The sequence below is a fragment of the Neophocaena asiaeorientalis genome, unplaced genomic scaffold (genome assembly GCF_003031525.2).
Source record: "Neophocaena asiaeorientalis asiaeorientalis breed wild unplaced genomic scaffold, Neophocaena_asiaeorientalis_V1.1 scaffold76, whole genome shotgun sequence".
NCBI lineage: Eukaryota > Metazoa > Chordata > Mammalia > Artiodactyla > Phocoenidae > Neophocaena > Neophocaena asiaeorientalis.
Genome location: NW_020173668.1, coordinates 297067 through 315323, shown reverse-complemented (window position 1 = coordinate 315323; position 18257 = coordinate 297067). Strand labels below are relative to the sequence as shown.

At 44.0% G+C, this 18257-nt stretch overlaps 1 protein-coding gene across 1 annotated transcript in view; it reads right to left on the bottom strand.

Annotated features, from left to right (window-relative positions):
* ARHGEF11 (Rho guanine nucleotide exchange factor 11) overlaps positions 1-18257 on the bottom strand; it is a 105762-nt gene that overhangs the window by 40149 nt on the left and 47356 nt on the right. Inside the window, exons 2-7 of the mRNA XM_024748341.1 lie at positions 8128-8216; positions 7039-7137; positions 3498-3547; positions 3095-3152; positions 2343-2521; positions 1424-1495 (exon numbers count right to left, since the gene is read on the bottom strand). Coding sequence (XP_024604109.1) covers positions 1424-1495; positions 2343-2521; positions 3095-3152; positions 3498-3547; positions 7039-7137; positions 8128-8216 — 547 coding nt within the window. The remainder of the gene's footprint in view (positions 1-1423; positions 1496-2342; positions 2522-3094; positions 3153-3497; positions 3548-7038; positions 7138-8127; positions 8217-18257) is intronic.

Sequence of the window (18257 nt, the reverse complement as noted above, 5' to 3'; positions counted from 1 at the left end):
CCCGTGTCCCCTGCATCGGCAGGCGGACTCCCAACCACTGCGCCACCAGGGAAGGCCCTTTGATGCACTTTGAGTTAAATTTTGTTTATTGTGTGAGGTAAGAGTTCAAATTCATTCTCTGCATATAGATATCCTGTTGTCCCAGAACCATTTGTTGAAAAGACCATTCTTTCTCCACTGAACTGTCTTGACACTGTCAAAAACCAATCGACCATAGATGTATGGATTAATCTCTGGACTCGGAATTCTATTCTACTGATCTATAGGTCTATCTTTATACCAGTACCACACTATCTTGATTATTCTATGACTTGCATCAAAATGCAAGTATCAGCACTTATTATAGTGCAGTACAACTTTATCTTCATTCATCCATTGATATTCTACTGGATTATAAACTCCTTAAAGGAAAGATTCATCTCTCACCTATCTTTATAACCATTCTAACCTTTGTCCCTAGCACTGGCCCATGCCTCCACTGCAGCACACACACAGTACCTAGCACACAGCAGGAACTCAAAGTCTGTTAAATAAATGAGTATATTTTCATGTCTTGGTGCCTTTGACCTATGCTGTCCATTTACCAGCATTCTCTTCCTCATCTCTTTTGCCTACTGAGCCCTATCCTTCAAGGCCCAGCTGAAATACAATCTTCTCAGTGAAGTTTCCCTCACATTTCCCATTATTAATTAACTGCTCTCTTCTTTGTTCTCTTATTGCAAGCTCTTTGTTCCTCCCACTCTCTTACCGTAATATGAATTTTCCCCATGAGATTGTAAACATGTTGAGGGCAAGAACTGTCTAATCGTTTTAATCTCTGTATACTGTAGGAACTAAAGCAATGCTTTACATACAGTGGGAACTTAGAAATTTGTTGAATTGAAATGAAGGAGCAAGGAGCCCACTGTAAGCCATGGCTATTATAGGAATCTGGTTATTCCCGTCCAGCCAAATTAATCTTCTTCCTGTTCTCCCTGTGCATCATTCCCCAGGCCTGGAAATCTCTCTGCATCCCCTCCTCCATCAGCCTGGCCTGGCATTCACCCCCCACCCCCACCTTCCTTCCCTCTTATCCTTCCCTTCCCAGAACCTCTAAGATCAATTCCAACTGATTTTCCTCAGTTCTCATGTCCCCTCATTTTATTCTACCTGTCTCATCACTTGTTTGTATTCTCTCTACATAGTCACCATTCTAATCTATTACCATAAGCTCTATTACCCTATTCACTCTATCCATCAAATTCTGCTTTAACAAATTCCACTGGCCTATGACAATTCTTTAGTAGTCCTGAAGTTTGACTTTTTAAGGTTTTACTGTGATAGGATATGGCCTGCAAATTAAGTTGTACACATTGGCAGATTGCTCTGATAAAGTATTATTTCATTAAGGCAATGGCCAGTCTACCCTCAGCAGCGACCTTACCTGTAACTCTTTTTCCTCCTGCCTCAGCATATTCCTAAGGATCTGGGTGGCATGTTTTTGAAATTCAGGATCCTAAGAATGGAAAATACGACAGTAGTGAGAACTGGGGACCAGATCAATAGCTTTTATTCTCGTCTACTAGCTGATTCCCGGTCGAGGAAAGCTATGAGAGTAGAGCCTGGGTCGTAAGAATGTTTTGTATAACACTCAGTATCTCACTGAAATTCAGTAAACATAAAATCTGATTTTGATTTCATTCCTAATTTCCTAGAAACTCTGGCTGTAATCACATCTGTTATCAATTGCTCTCTGAAGTCTCCCAGGACTTGCTGGTCGGTCTTCTTTCCAACCAGAAAATCCTGTTCCCTATTCCTATCTGCCTCCTGTCCTCTTTTAACGCCTCACACAGGTTATCCGGGTCCTTGGGTTCTCTCCCTACTATTCTTGTCCTTTCTTGACTCTCTCCCCTACAGACTAGGCTCCATATTTCATTCCTCCAAGCAGCCTTTCTCCCCAGGAAGCCTTTTCCCCTACTCCTTGACTTATTCCATACCCTTGTAACAATGACTGGCAACAGTCTTTACAGATGCCTCTGACCATGGCTGGAGGTGTGCACCTTCTCCCCGACGGGGAGGAGAACTCTCAAAGGGCCTCCTTAGAGTCTTGCACACACACAGGAAACACACTGCATGCTGCTATCTGATAAACTGCAATATGCACTTACATGGAAAGAGGACACTAAGGCATGGAACACCCCTTTAATGCAGTTCTCATTTTGCTCTACTTTTTGATGGTCTTCATACAGCTCTTTGGCTTGTCTCTTTCCGCCAGCCTGCCATTTGATTTAACCTGCTTTCATTCCAATGGGGAGCTCTTCAAAGGGACACCAGAATGAGGAGAGGAGTAGGCAGACCATTACCTGCAGAGGTTTGGGTCCTGTGATGCGCTGTGGAGGTGGCAGAGGTGGAGGGGGTGGTGGTGGTGGGATCACAGGGGTGACTCGGGGAGCTCCTGCTGGGACTGGGTCCTGCTGGGGCCCAGAGACACCAATGGACGAGGGTGAAGAGCCCAGGAGGGTCAGTGCGACATAGGCACCAGCTGGAGGAAGGCAAAGAGAGGCTTGCTCAAGTGGTATTGTTCTCAATAGCAGACATTCAAGGTACAAAGGAGGGGGTTCTCCCTTCTCCTTCTATTAAGCTTATAATTCTGCAGGTAAAGTTCTCCTCACTTTTAATGCCCCACCTGTTCTCTAATTCCTGTCCTTCCATCCTGCATCAACACAAGTATCCCTTCCTTCCCTTTCCTCATGCAGAGACCTCAACCAAAATCCCACCCATAACTATGTGGGAGCTGCCTGCCCAGTCCCTTGTTTCCTGGGACTGGGAGAGGGGAGTGAGTGGTATCTCAGTGAGACCTGGTCTTAGTAGAATATGATCTAAAACGTAGGGCAAAGATGGGTGGAAAAATAGAGATGTCGGATGAGAGACTAATAGTGTCTCCACTTGAAATGACAGTGGGGAACTGTGGTAGTCTACGATGATCAGGCCAAGAAGAAAGACTTCGGCTGCCTCGCACGTCTACAAAGGAAGCCTCCTGGGGCAACAGGCCTGCTTCCACCCGTGCCCCATCTGATCCCCTAATTTCTTTCACTGTCAGCTCTCCCCAACTCACATTTGATAAGCTTCACCACTTCCAGATGTGAGCTATTGGTCACCATGGTGCCGTTCACCTGTTGGGGGACAAACGACATTATTGAGTAATGGCAGTGGAAGCCCAGGGGATCCTTCTCTTGGTCAGTGGTCAATCGCCACTCCTTTAGGGAGCCATTTATCAATGTTCTCTAGCATAGTAAAACATTACAGAAGCTTGGTCAGAGTCAAGAAGGGCCTAGAATATGGAACCCAGCTACCTTAGTCCCCAGTCTCTGTCACATTATACTACTCACTCTCATGGTACCACCCCCCTACTCAGTGGCTGATGACAGCTGGTACGAAAACGGAAGTGTGGAGGATGGCCAAGGCCAGAAGTGACGCTGCACCCCCTCCTCTGGGGGCGGAGAGGGAAGGTCACTCACTTTGATGATCCGGTCGCCTTCTTTCACACCGGCTTTCATGGCTGCACCTCCTGTGAGGAAGGAGAAGGCCTGGTCAGCAGAGCCCCACAACCTTTCCAGAGGTTGCTGAATCTATACCAACAACCCTGTCAGGTCACCTTCCCCCTCAAATCTCTTCTCACCTCTCTGTGTTAAGTGCCTCAAATGCTGGGTGTACATCCTATTCTGCTCCAGTGACACAACTCCCTTTGAGCTGGACTGGACTGTATAAGGACACATCTCTTGCTCTTTCCTCCACCTGGTTCAGAAGCCAGACTTCTCCTCTGAGAGCCAGGCCAAGGTGGCAGAGAGGCAGGGCCATGCTCTGCGGAGAGTAATGTGTGCTTTATTTGAATGTGTCTAGATGTTCCAAGGTCAAATAAGAGTTATTTCTATTATCCAGTGGGAAGAACGAGTTCACTGTAGTAAATAATTGCTGAAGTAATAATCATTTTTAAGAGGAATATGAGAAAAGGATCATAACAAGCGTTTTCAAACTGTGGTCCCTAAGCCCTGAGAAGTTCACAAGGATATTATGGGGGTTCCTAGCATTAAGGATGATAATGATCACTGCTTTATTTTCTGTTAAAAAATTGTTCTGGAGCTGCAGTGGTTTTGATCACCATGTACAGTCATCCCTCGGTATCCACCGGGGATTAGTTCTAGTACCTCCCACAGATATCAAAATCTGTAGATGTTCAAGTCCCTTACTTAAAATGGAGTAGTACACACCTGCAGGTTTCGCATCTGTGGATCCAACCAACTGCAGATGGAAATTTCAATCTGCAGTTGGTTGAATCCATGGATGCAGAATTCTCAGATGCGAAACTTGCGGATATGGAAGGCCAAATGTAGTTTTAAATAAGTTAAGAGTCCTAGTTTAAGTTATACCCAGGAAGCATAAGAAACACTAATGATGAGATAAGTTCATGAGGGACTCCCCTGGGGGTCCAGTGGTAAAGAATCCACCTTCCAATGCAGGGGACTCGGGTTCGATCCCTGGGTGGGGAACTAAGATCCCACATGCCATGGGGCAACTAAGCTCACGCACCACAACTACCGAGCCCACGTGCCTCAACTAGAGAGTCCCCGTGCCACAACTACTGAGCCCGTCTGCCTCAACTAGACAGCCCACGTGCCACAACTACTGAGCCCGCACGCCTCATCTACTGAGTCTGTGCACCGCAACTACTGAGGCTGCGTGCTCTGGAGCCTGCACGTCACAACTAGAGAGAAGCTTGTGTGCCACAACGAAGAGCCTGCGAGCTGCAACGGAAGTTCCCGCGTAATGAAACTAAGACCCGATGCAGCTAAATAAATAAATAAATAAATATTTAAAATATGTTCACTCAGAAAGCTTATTAAAAAAAAAGAAAGAAGTTCACGAGAAGCATAAAAATTATGTTTCTTGTAAATCTGCCCCAAGATGATCCTTAAATCTGTAAGTTCCATTCATCTGATCAAAACAAAACTCCGACAAAGCACATCTAGATGTTTCTAGTCTGAAAAGAGAAATTACAGTGATGACTACATTCCAATTTGGCTTTTCAGTATTGGGACCCAGACTACCCTCATCTTAAGTGTGCTATTTATGGAAAAGTACTTGCAAGTAGCTTGAGAACTCTCTTTTACACTGTCATCTAGAAACTAAAGGTGGAGGGGAAAGAGCTATTTTGCCTGAATGTATGAAACACATGAGGTGACTTCTAATAACTTAGGGATTAAAAGAAATTAAACTTTTCAGAGTAACGGAATTAGAGCAGAAGTTCTAAACTTCAGTAAGCATGAGACTCACCAGGAGAACTTGTTAAAAAGCATATTCCTTGACCCCCTTGCTAGCAAGTGATTCAGTACTTCTGGGACTGGGCCCCGGAATGAGGATTTCAATCATCCTAAGGGCCTAGGTGATTCTGATGTAGGCAGAACACAGACTACACTTTGAGAAACAGTGAACTGAGAAGCCTAAAATCTGGAAAAGACAACAACTGCTTTGTTGCTCTTATGATTTCAATGCCAATCCAAATGAATTCTCTTCTTCTCTCCTGCCCGAAGTACTCATACATACACAGATTTTCCAAAACTCGTATTTTACTGCAAGCCATCCTTTTGTTCCTTCCTCTCCAGGTCTGAGAGGAGGCAAAATCGGAAGAGTGCTGAACTCACACTTCACTGGAGGGGGTCCCCATACTTTTTGTATCAAACAGACCATAGAGGCAAAGTACAAGTTACTGGCAGTCCCACTTGCTCTGTCTCACCCTAGTCCAGGAACCTTGAGAGAATATGGAAGCAAAGAATAAAAGTATCTTTTCAGAGCTCTACCCTAGGATATGAAAAACAAACCTCTCACGGACAAAAGTTAACTACCAAACATAAGGAGCTGTAATTATTTATATCCCTGTATGATCCACATACCTCATTTTGGTCATAAATTTGAAATTCTCTTTTCACTTTTCCCATTAAATAAATCCCAAATATTTCTCCCAAATTATGTAAGTATATTTCCTTCCCATTTTGCACTGTACTTAGTGGGAAAATGCTGGCCTGCCCCCTACCCCTTTCCTTGTACTCTTCTTCAAGCCTATGATGCACCACGGTGCCAGGCCCAATCCCATGGGCTACACTGAAGTTCACTCCTGTTACGGATACTTGCCTGTGTTAGGGATACTTGCTTCATACTCTCCCCTACTCCCGGCTCCTTCCTGATCACCTTCTTCAGTCTGGGTCACTTAACAGCAATGATTCTACCACCTGACATATGATAGTGCTTTGAAATATCTGAAGCTTTTTCACACATCACTGGTTACTCGATCGATTTGCTTATAATGCCCTCCCTTCCCACCAAATTTCTATCCCGCCAATGTGTTTTCCATGGCCATCTTTCAAACTACTCCTGAAATCCTATTTTCTTCTAAGGAGGCTTCCTAAACTGATCACAAGGGAAATACTTAGCTTCGAACCACCAACTACCCAAATACAAACTTACAAACACCCTTTCCTCCCACGTACTGTCCAACACACATCTTTAGGTCATTTATTACTTACTGTTAAAATATCTGCAAATACATTTAGACCAGTGTGCCTGTCTCAACTGTGAACTGCTGCAGCACAGTGACCATTCGTGCACGGAGCAAGGTCATGTGAAGGTGAGAAAGAAGAAGGCGGGTCTTCGATTTCTCCACGGCATCTTCCAACCCAGGACGAGGAGCTCCCCTGGAGGGCAATCAGGCACCTGCCTGATGACCTGAAGGCTATTCTGCCATTTTCACACTTCCAACAGGGGAAACAAGCCTGGAGTGTGATCCCTAGAAATTCTGCCTGGAAGCTTAGCATTGTGGAGACTTCCCCAGATGCCCCTGGGGAACCAGTTCTAGAATGAATCATTCATGCCCCAGGATGCCCAGGCCTCCAGAGAAAGCATGTGCAAGTCCTTCAAGTCCTATGGCACTATCACATACATGGTGGCTTTGTAAGAACTTTGTAAGAACTTTGTAAGAACTGCAGGTGGCAGGGACGCAACACTCACCAGGCCGTACAGACTGCACCAGAACAATGCGATCCCCGCTGACTGTGAAGCCGAAGCCATGCTGGTCCTTTTGGATGATGACACAGCGTTGAACGAGACCTGGTGAGAGGTAAGGAGCAGAAAGAAGGGAGTTCGGTAGGAACTGTCATCAGAAAGTTAGTGCACACAAGCCAAGACCAACCCAGGGAGGTCCCAGTGTGTTTCTTCCTCCAGAAAGCCTTTCCAGGTTCCCCAGACTTTTCCTGCCCACACACACTATTGAAATGCCTGCCTTCCTCAGTGATCGACAAAACCCGGTCATCTACTCCGTATGCTATACAAGAAATTCCTTTCCCTGAGGTGCTGAGATGTTTGTCTCTCTTATGTATGTCTGTCTTTTTAGGCCTGTTTGGGTGAGACTAGTCGAAGAAGGGGATGGCCAACTCCAGCCTGAAGGCTAGTGTTACAGAGAAGCAGCCCTGGGACTGAAGCCTAAGTGAGACTGGAAGTTTTCCATTAAATTACGTCCAATGAATACAGCAGATGGGACACCAATGCTTGTTGATTCTGCAGAGCTGGGTAACTCACGTGGGGTGACTGAGGGCTGGCCCCTTGTCAAAATCCAGGGAAGGATAAATGACAAGAGAAAACCCTGTTTGTCACACATACAACCATATGCAGAGCGTAGGAAAAAAGAAAGAGAGACTATAACTCCTAACTGACTCCATCCCTATGGGCGTGTACTAGACATCGTGCATGTGTGCAGGTATGTGTGACTGCTTCCTGTGATGGAGAAAGCATGAATTATAGAGTTAAAACTCAACTGGTTTCAGGTCCTGGCTTTGTCTCCTACAAGCCTGTACACTTGGCAAATTTTTTAACCACTCTGTGTCTCAGCTTCCTCATCCATAAAATAGGCATGATAAAATCTACTTTCTACAACTGATAAAAGGACTGAATAAGGTAATCTGTATAAAGCATATAACACAATACCTAGCACACATTATGAGCTCAATATAAAGGCTAAGTTGTTTTATATCTGGGGTATACAGATCTGTCTGTATGGGTAAACACCTCTGTGTCTACGTGTTAATGCCCCGAGAAGGTTACCTGTTGTCTCAGAGGTGTCGGAGGGTTGGCGGTGGTGGGAAGGGGACTTGCGTTCAGGTGCTGAATCTCCCAAAGACAGGCTACTTAACCTGGAGAAAGAGTAAGAAAAGCACAACAATGAATTGGGCAGGGAGGGACCAGCCTTGTAGCAGAAAGAAGCTCTGTCAAAGGGGCCCTGAGTCTTGGGTAACAAGAGACCGACCCTCTCACCCTGTAACCCGCTCAATCTGGTGGGAGATCAGCCACATCTACACCACTGGCAACATCACCTATCTGGAATCCTAGGTTGGCAAGGCAAGCATGATCTCTTTAATAGCCAGCAAGGCGTGAAGGGAAATAGCCCTTCCTGGAGTCAGGAGACAAAGAGACAGTAGCAAGAACAGGGTGTGAACAAATATACATGCTTGTTGGGTCTTACCAGGCTGCAATGGGGCTGATGGAACAGAACGGAGGCAGCAGAGAAAATGAATGCGAGAAAAAGACAAGAAAAAACCAAACAGCTAGTTAGTTTTAGGTGATGATTTTTAAGGAAGGGGGGACTGGAAGGCAAGGATGGGAGGGTCACAAACACACAGAGGCCTGCAGGGACACAGCAGAGGACTGCAGTGGCTGTATCAGAGACACTCTCTCTCACTTTAGCTTCGTCTCTTCGTCCCTCTCCCAAACAAGTGTCTCTAGGAGGGTAACTAGGCCTTTAGTTGGGTAATTGGCAACTTTACCTGTTGGGTAATTGGCAACTTGTACCCTGTTCTAGAAAGGAGGCGTACAATGATGACCCAAACCTCTGAAATTCCATTTATTTTGTGTGTACCATGGGAGAACAGGAATCTGGTCTGTTTGCTGGTAGTATTCCAATCCCATTCCTACAGCCAGCTTGAGGCACCCTGCTTAGAAACTGTTAAGGCCCTACAACCTCAAGGTACCACGGATCACCAAACCAGATCTAATAATAGGGCCCCTGCAGGAAGAGGAGAAGCTCAGATCATTGCTATGCCTCTCCTTTTCAGAAACGTGTACAAGTTGCCAGTTCCTACTCAATAGTTGCTGCCCCTCCAGAGGGGGTCTCCTATTCGTATCTAGCAAATGACTATGCAGAAGGGGCTTCATGTAAGCACTGTGTGCAGTGACAAAACACTGCAAAGACTCTAAGTGTTCATAAGGGGTGACTGGTTAAATGAACTGCAGTACATCGATATAATGGCACAGTATTCAGTCACATAAAACAATGAGGGGGCTCTTTATATACGATAAGGAATAGTCTCCAAGACATGCTGTTGAGTGGAAAAAGGAAGATGCAGAATTATGTAGACGGTAAAAGAGAAGGAATGATTTGTTTATATGTTTGCTTACATATATATAAAATGTGTAAAATACCTCTGAGAGGGTACAAAAGAAAACATAGATCACTGGTTGCCTCTGAGGAAGGAAACTGTGCCAGGGGCAAAGGGATGGAGTTGGAATCTTTTCCTTATCTTCTTGTTCGTACCATTTAAATTCTGAGTCATGTGAAGGTACTAACTATTCAAATAATAAATACAACACAGTACAAATAAATAACTTTTAAATTTAAAAGAGGGGTCTTCTTCCCCCCTCACCCTGGCACCCCACTTACCTGGACAGGTGAGACTGCTTTTTACTGGCTGATCTTTGGATCAGAGAGAGAAGGACATCAAGGAAGAAGAGAGCGTGGGGCCCAGGAGAGAGTGATGCAGGAAAGGAGGAAGCAGGGAAGAAAAACCAAACAAGACATAAACCAGACAAGACACTGGAGGTGGTTGGTTTAAAAGAAAAACCACAATCAAGCTAAGAAGGACCCGGGGTGGAAACTGGCCAATGCAGTAGAACCACCTTACTAAAATGCAGATTTACCTGTGCCACTTTGCTGATTAGAACGTTTTAGAGCTTCCCCATTGTACTTGGGAGAAAGGTCACCCTGTCTTCAAGCGAGGCCATTAGGCACAGCATCGAAAAGGAAGTACTGCCTGATGCCCCTCCGCTGTCTCCCACAGCTCCCAGTACCTATCCTTACTGCATACAATCAGTGGAGCTGCTTGTGCGCTTGTCCGTAGGGCTGTAAGGTCCACGAAGTCAGGGTGGTCTTGTTGATCAGCACCCCCTGTGCCTAACACAGTGAATGCGCCGTCCTATTTTTGGTCCCTGCTCTTCACTGTTCTTTCTCTTGCCATGGTTTCCGGCTCCTGTCTTTGCCCATACCGTTCCTTCTTCCTAGATATTCTTCTTACTCTACTCCCCATTACTACACCTGTCAGCCAGACAAGAAGGTGAACTTCCAGAAGCTACAACTTCTGGCTTTCTTCAAATTACCCTAGTCCATCATGCCCTGCCACCCCCCACCTCCTCATCCAAGGTAAAGATTCAACTTAGCTCATCATTTAATAAGTGTCCTAGAATCTATGCATGATAACTAAACGTACTGTGGTAATCATTTTGCAATACACGGATGCCAGGTCACTATGCTGGACATCTTAAACTTAGGCAGTGCTGTGTGTCAATTATACCTCAGTAAAATGGAAAAAAAAGAAGTCCTAGATTCTAGACCCGTGCTATCTATCTAATACAACAGCCACTAGCCACATGTAGATATTTAAATTTAAAAATTCTGTTTCTCAGTTGTACTATGGCTAGTGGCTACCATACAGGACAGTGCAGAATAAAACACTTCCATCGCTGCAGAAAGTTCAACGGCACAGCGCTGCTCTACATACTATGCCAGGCACTACGGGGTACAAAAACGAATAAGATACAGTCACTTGCAGGTAATGGATGAGGTATACATATAGAACTTTAGTATAAACACTGAAGGGCAACAGCTCCACTCCCCACATCGGTGAGGGATTCTCAGAATGAACTATAAAAGGCTTTTTATTCCAGCTGCTCATCTGCTGTCTTCGGCTTGATCCACAACATCCCACCCCTGGGTTACCCAGAATGGGCTTGCACTTCTCCCTCCTTACTACTTCAGGAGAAAGCCCATTCTATCTTGGGACAGCTTGGGCCTCCTCCTTGCCTTGTTCTGCTTGACTCTGCAGGAAACTGGTTTCCTATGCCCACATTTAAGCTTAGAAGGAATGGTCTGGTAACTTAACCTGGTTTGGTTTTGCATTTGAGCTAGGTTGTGAGCTGTTCAACGTAACTCAAAGCACATGAAGCCAAGGTTTATGTACCTGGCTGTAGAGGACTGTTAGGGGCAAAGACAAGGATCATTTCAGCAGCCATTGATAGTTCCTCTATAAAAAAAAAAAAAAAAATTTTTCCCTAAAAAAAAAAAAAAAAAAAAATCACAGGCTAGGGCAGAGACAGTGGAGGACATGGGGGATTACAACATAAGTATAATTTTAACAGATGCAAAAAAACTTTTTTTTTCTCTTTGAGAGCTTAAAGGAGGAAAAACTACCACTGAATTAGAGGAGGAAGAAATGCCTGTATCAGCAGATCAAAACTTTAATGGTGGGCTCTCCCTCTTCCTGATGATATTCCGATCAAAACTGGGCAGCAGAGATCAGATTCCAATCAGCCTAAATCTGACAGGCATGGAGAAGGCCCAGGAGAGTAGAGAAGTTCCCGCAAAATTTGTGGCTCTCTAAACGGCATCATTGAGATAGATCTTCTGAATCAACTTCTCAGTAACCCCCATATTTATCCAGTCAGTTATGGAGACTGATAAGTCCTTTTATGTTTTCCCAGAGTTGCTCCTTCCTTTACATTATCACTGATATCCATCACTTTAAGCCACATGTCCATTGCCTCAAGTCTGGATGACTTAAAAAAAAAAACAAAAACCTCTTGTTTTCACTCTCCAGTCCCTCCAGCATTCTACCACAAAGGACTAACTTTCCCAAACAATATTTCCTTGGGTGCCCCCCCTGGTCAAGAACCTATGATTTCCCTTCTTACTCTCTATATGATCGGATGTGCGGGCATTTACCTGGTGTTAAAGGCCTTTCATCAAGTGGATCCAAGTACCTTTCAAATTCACTCTTATTACTTGTTCACTTTTCCTTACCTCTGCTGGATCCTAAAAGATTCTGTGCTCATTCTCACCTCTGCTTTATGAAGACCTACATCTCTTCTCCTCTCTATCCCTCCTTTACTCCTTTTTCAAGGCTCTGGTCAAATGGCACTGATTCCATGAAGCATTCCCTGGCCACTGCAGCTCACATTTCTTTTACCCCAACATTTTTGGGGAAAATTTTCAAACCTATTATTAAAGTTGAAGGGGCAGCATGATGAACACCTATATACCCTTCATCTAGATTCACCAATTAACATTTGTCACTTGCTTTATCTTTCTATGATTATACACTTTTTCCCATTTGAAAGTTGCACACATCATGACATTTTACCCCTAAATATTTCAGCATATGTCCCCCGAGACCCTTGGAATTCTATATAACCACAATGCCATCAGCACACCCAATGAGTTTAACTTTGATACGATAATATTATCTAGGGCTTCCCTGGTGGCACAGTGGTTAAGAATCCTCCTGCCAATGCAGGGGACACGGGTTCAATCCCTGGTCTGGGAAGATCCCACATGCCAGAAAGTAACTAGGCCCGTGAGCCACAACTACTGAGCCTGCACTCTAGAGCCCACAAGCCACGACTACTGGAGCCTGCGAGCCACAACTACTGAAGCCCGCGTGCCTAGAGCCCATGCTCCGCAACAAGAGAAGCCACAACGATGAGAAGCCACGACGATGAGAAGCCCGCGCGCTGCAACGAAGACCCTACACAGCCAAAAAATAAAAACAAAAAATAATATCTAATATATAGTCTATATTCAAATTTCCCTAATTGTTTCATTAATCTCCTACATAGTTGTTCCCCAACTGCCTCAATACACGATCCAGTCAAAGATCTCAGAATTGCATTCGTTCATGGTTTTTAGATTCATTTAATTTAGAATATCACCCCCTGCCTGCCCACTTTTCTTGGTCTCTCCTAACACTGACATGTAGAAGAGTTCAGGCCAATTGTCTTATTGAATGGCCTGTAACAGATCTGCCTGTCTCCTCAGGATTAGATTCAGATTACACATTTTAGAATAATATTAGATAAGTGATGTAGCATAACTTGCCCATTTCTGGTGATCCTACGTTTGATTACTTAGATAAGTTGGTGCTCCTAAGATTTCTCAATGGTAAAAGTATATTTTCCCATTTGAATTAGTGGGAAATCTGTGGGGTGATATTTTGAGACTGGTGAATATCCTGTTGTCCAACAGCTTCCCACCCAACAGTTTTACTATCCATTGATGATCCTGGCCTGAACCACTTACTGCACTGGTGGCTGCAAAATGGCATTTTGGGAAAATTTTCAAACCTATATTAAAGTTGAAGGGGCAGCATGATGAGGTGAAGGAATTCTATCATTCCTTCTACATCTATTAGCAGGCAATCTTGCAAAGAAGGTCATTTTGTTCCTTTTCTGGAATAGTGCTATGAACTCATGATTTTTTTTCCCTCAATGCAATGCATTATAATCCATTACTGCTTTTAAAAAAATGTTAAAGTTGTCCCAGTTTGGCTGGTGGGAGCTTCTACAAGCCAGCTGTGTCCTTTAAAGTGTCACTACCTGTCTCTGAGTGCATCCTTATTTTCTGGCACACACACAAAAATACTCCAGGCTCACCTTGTATTTTCCCTATGTCAGACTTTGACTCAAACATTTCTCTAAGAAGCCCTGGTTCCCTTTAGTAGGAAATGTATTTAGAAACAAGATCTGGATGCTAGGTGCTCATTGCTGCTAAGCCCTCACTGCTTCTAGGCCCTTTCAATGGACAGAGCCAGGAAATAAATTAAGAAATTGTGAGTTCACAATAAAATCTTGTTCGACTCCAACACTACACGGTTCTTCCTCATCTTCCCCAACTCCATATTTTATCTTCCTTTTCCCATAGTGAGAACCTTGTTCACAAACAACAGTAATACATTTACTCATTTGCTCTCTTCTGTAATACATCAAATACTGTTTTCAGAGTTACTACATCAGTAACACCGGCAACAGCAAACTTACTAAGTAAAGTTCAGCGTTTCCTTGCAATTCTTTCTGTCCTTAGACTATATCCCACTAAAGGTATACAGCCAGTACTGTGTGTGAAAGTTACTTTGGATGAATTCTTCTTTATGTTATCAATTTGAAGTGCATTTAGGTTACTTTTTTTTTGGCTGCACCATGCAGCAGTGGGATCTTAGTCTCCCACCAGGGACCGAACCTGCGCCCCCTGCAGTGGAAGCGTGGAGTCTTAACCACTGTACCGTCAGGGAAGTCCCTAGGTTTCTTTTTATATTTGTCTGTAATTTTAGGGTTTGCTTTTTCAGGCTTATTTATTTAATTTTATTTTTTGAATCTGTCAAACATTTACATGGTTGAAAACTCAAAATGCAATTTAAAAGGTATATTCAGAAGTGTCCCTGTCCCTTCATCCCACTCCTCCCCAAGTAACCACTTTCATTTGTTTTTGATTTTCTGTGTTTCTTCTTGTAAAAACTAAGCAAACACATATAAATACTCTTTTTTCCTTTCTTGCTTCCACAACAGGTAGTATCCTACACCTTTTACACTTTGATTTCTCACTTAATATACTCTCAAAGAAACTCCGTATCAGTTCACAGAAATCTTCCATTTCCTCATCCTTTTATTTACAATGCAGCCCACATTCTTTCACAAATGTTCCTCCTTCCTACACTGCTCCCTATCATCTGCTGTGTTAGTCCTGCCTCTCTGCCAGAGGGCAATCGTTACAGGGTGTTCTTCCCGGTATGCTCTCCAGCACCAGACACAGGATGGGCGCTCTGCAAATACATGGTGAAACAGCCTCCTCATCCTAGCCTAGAGGGTGTGTGAGGAAGCAGGGAAAGTTCTGGTGACCTTCCAGACAGCAAAGCTGAAGAGTGGTACCAGCCCACAAATCCCTGCTGTTGGCCTATGGTATTTGTGTGTGTGTATGTGTATACACACATACACACACATATATGTATATATGTGTGTTTAAAATTAATTGTTAAAAATTTAAAAAATCAGGCAATTTCATATTCAAAAATACAGGTTTCTGGTTTCTCTTGAAAAGGCAGAAGTTCTGGCATCACTGGGGCTTTAGTCTCATATGGTGACAACTGGCTTAAGCTGGGTGGTATCAGCCCCTTCCAATGGGAGGTCTCTTCATCCTTAGCCCCACTCCACCACAAATGTGTAAATGAGGGAAAGGCCGAGAATATCCCTGTTCTGTGATAATAATTATTAAGTTCTTACTAGCTCCCAGGTACCATGCTAAACATCTGACATACATTATCTTATTTAACCATCACAAAAGCCTGGTGAGGCAGGTAGTACATCTCCATTCTCGGATGAGTGAACAGAGGTTAAGTAACTGACTTCAAGGTCTGTGTTCCTGAACAAAAAGCTATATGACCTGTGCCCGTATGTAGACCTAATTGGTCTTTACTGGGCTTTCTCTATTTTCTTTTTTACATACATACGTACACACATGCACACATACACAAACACACATAATATATACATCTCACATGTGCACACATATATAATATATATGATGATATATACATGAGATACAAATACATATATGCAATACATGTATATGAAGATATAGAACACATATGATAGACAGATAGATATAAAAAGTACACTATACATAGGCTGACCTAGGTGTTTTGAGTCTGGGGCAAAGCAATGTTCTTGAATCCCTGCCCAAAGCGAGGAGTAGTAACCAGGAAAGAGCTACCTTGCCAGGACCTTAGTTCTAGATAAAGTCCACACTCACTGAACCCTGACCTGGTCCTACTGGTCTGGTTTCCCTTATCTGCCAGGGTGGAGCTTTAAGCAGCTTCCTGGCACCCTAACTTTCCAAGGATTCTGCCTCTGGGTAGAATTTTCCCCATGGTCTGAGGCTGGAAACATAGCACATCCCTATAGTAAATAAAAGAGGCCAGTTTGCAGACAATCCTTGCTGACAAAATATGACATAAATGCTCCCTAAGAGCTTATATAACTGAAGACATTTAGAGGGAAAAAAGGGTACAGATCAAGTAAAAGCAGTGGTTTCAATCAGAACCAGAGTACAGAGTTAACACTTTAAATGATGTTGCAGAAAAGCGTTGGGCTTGGAAATCAGGGAAATTCAGGTGCTAATTCCAATTCTGTCTCTAATTCACTGTGGGCCACTACCCACTTGAGTTCTACACGTGTCAATTCTCTCATCTGTAAAAGTAGAGGGCAGAAAAATGGAGTGGGAAAGTAGGTAATGTAGCCAGAAAAGGCTCACATCTCAAGTGGATCATTTACTAGCTGAGGAGCAGCATATGAATTACTTGAGGCTCCAACCCTGTGGGTTCAACTCAGCAGGTCTGTGGTATGAATACTATTTTTATTTCAACAGGCAGTCCAAGTGATTCCTTATTTAGAGGACAGTAACTTTGAGGAACTCTCAAAACAAGTTCCTTAACTTCTTAGTCTATCATCTATTTTCCCTGGTAGACCTTAAACCCCTTGAGAACAAGGACGGCATCTTACTCATCCTTGTAACACCGGCCAAGGTCCAGCAAAGCATCTTGTGCGTGGTGGGCACCTGTTCCAAAATGTTTGCTGAAGGAATGTACATGTCCTTTCTTTCTCCCAGAGCTGAGGCGAGGATCAAAGAGGTAATATTTGTTAAGTTCTTTGGAAGTGTAAAGTCCTATGCAAATGGCTCTACTGTGTTTTCTGAAGTCTTGTCCAGGTCCAGATTGGGTGACCTACACTCAACATGTGTCAGAGGTGAGCGGAACAGTACAAGATTGAGTGAGTGAACAATACGTGGAAAAGTGGGGATGACTCCTGGTGTGTTCTAATTCTAGGTAGGGCAGAGCCAGGAAAGCTCTCCTTTGCACTTCCATGAAGGACTCCTGGAGAACAAGAGGCTTGGGGACTTGTTTGACGATCAGGGCAGACAACTTGGCAGACGGGGTTGTGTGGAGGCAGAGAACTGGTATGCCGACAGGGTAGCACGCGGCCCATGTGGTATGGTCTGGAAAGCACAGCTTTAGGGGTAAAGTACGGGCTCCAGCTCAGGCTCAGCCTTGTCCTCACTGTGTAGTCTCAGGCAAACCACCCAACCTCTCCAAGTCTCAGTTTCTCAATAACAAATGTGGGTAATTCCACTTTCCTCAAAGGGCGATGGACGGAACCAAATCACCATCACGGATCCCTCGAAGCTAAAATGTTCACACTGAAATCAATCTCCCCAGCCCAAGCCTGACCCTGGCTCCTGAGCAAATAGTTCCTCCTCAGGAAACAGGGGCACACACAGTCGCTCATGCCAGAAACCTGAGTTATTTTTGACACCCCCTCAAATCTAACCAACCGCCAAGTCCTACTGATATTACCTACTATTATTTTTGGAATCCACTTACTTTTGCCCCTTCCTGTCACACGCTGTTGGAAGACACCTCTCACCTAGAACAACTGGTCTCCTCACATCTCCTCCAGCCTCCACTCCTTTAGAATTCACCCATTCTCTACACACAGTCAGGGGGGTTTCTTCAAAAGATAATTTAGAACACACATCACCCTTCCGTGGTTTCCCGCTGTCCTTGTATAAAGTTCCAAATCCTCTGCATGGCCTGGCAGGTTCTCATCTCTTGTGCTTCCTCCGCTGCCCCCCACCTTGCTCACTATACTCCAAACCTAGGGGCCTTCTCTCCCACCTCAGCCAGGCCAACTCACACTCATTCTTCATGGTTCAGCGTAAATGCTTCTTCTCAGCGAAGCTCTCTCTCCGATACCCAAGAAGCTGAATCTCCCCTGAAATTTCCCTTTGCAATGTCTAACTCAAGAGTAACTAGTTATTTGGGTGTTTTCCTGATTGTTTAATGTCTACTTTCCTCATTTAATGATAAACTTCATTGTCTCTTATTCTCTAGAGCACGCAGCAGCTCCAGAACACAGTACATAGTGGACATTCAATAAATACGTGTTGAAAGATGAAATCAGATAATACACACAAAAGAACTTTATAGACATCAAAATATCGTAAGCACATACTTACCATCAAAAGCGTTCTGAGTAACCTCCACAATGTGTGTATGTTAGGGTTAAACCCACAGTTTCACAGT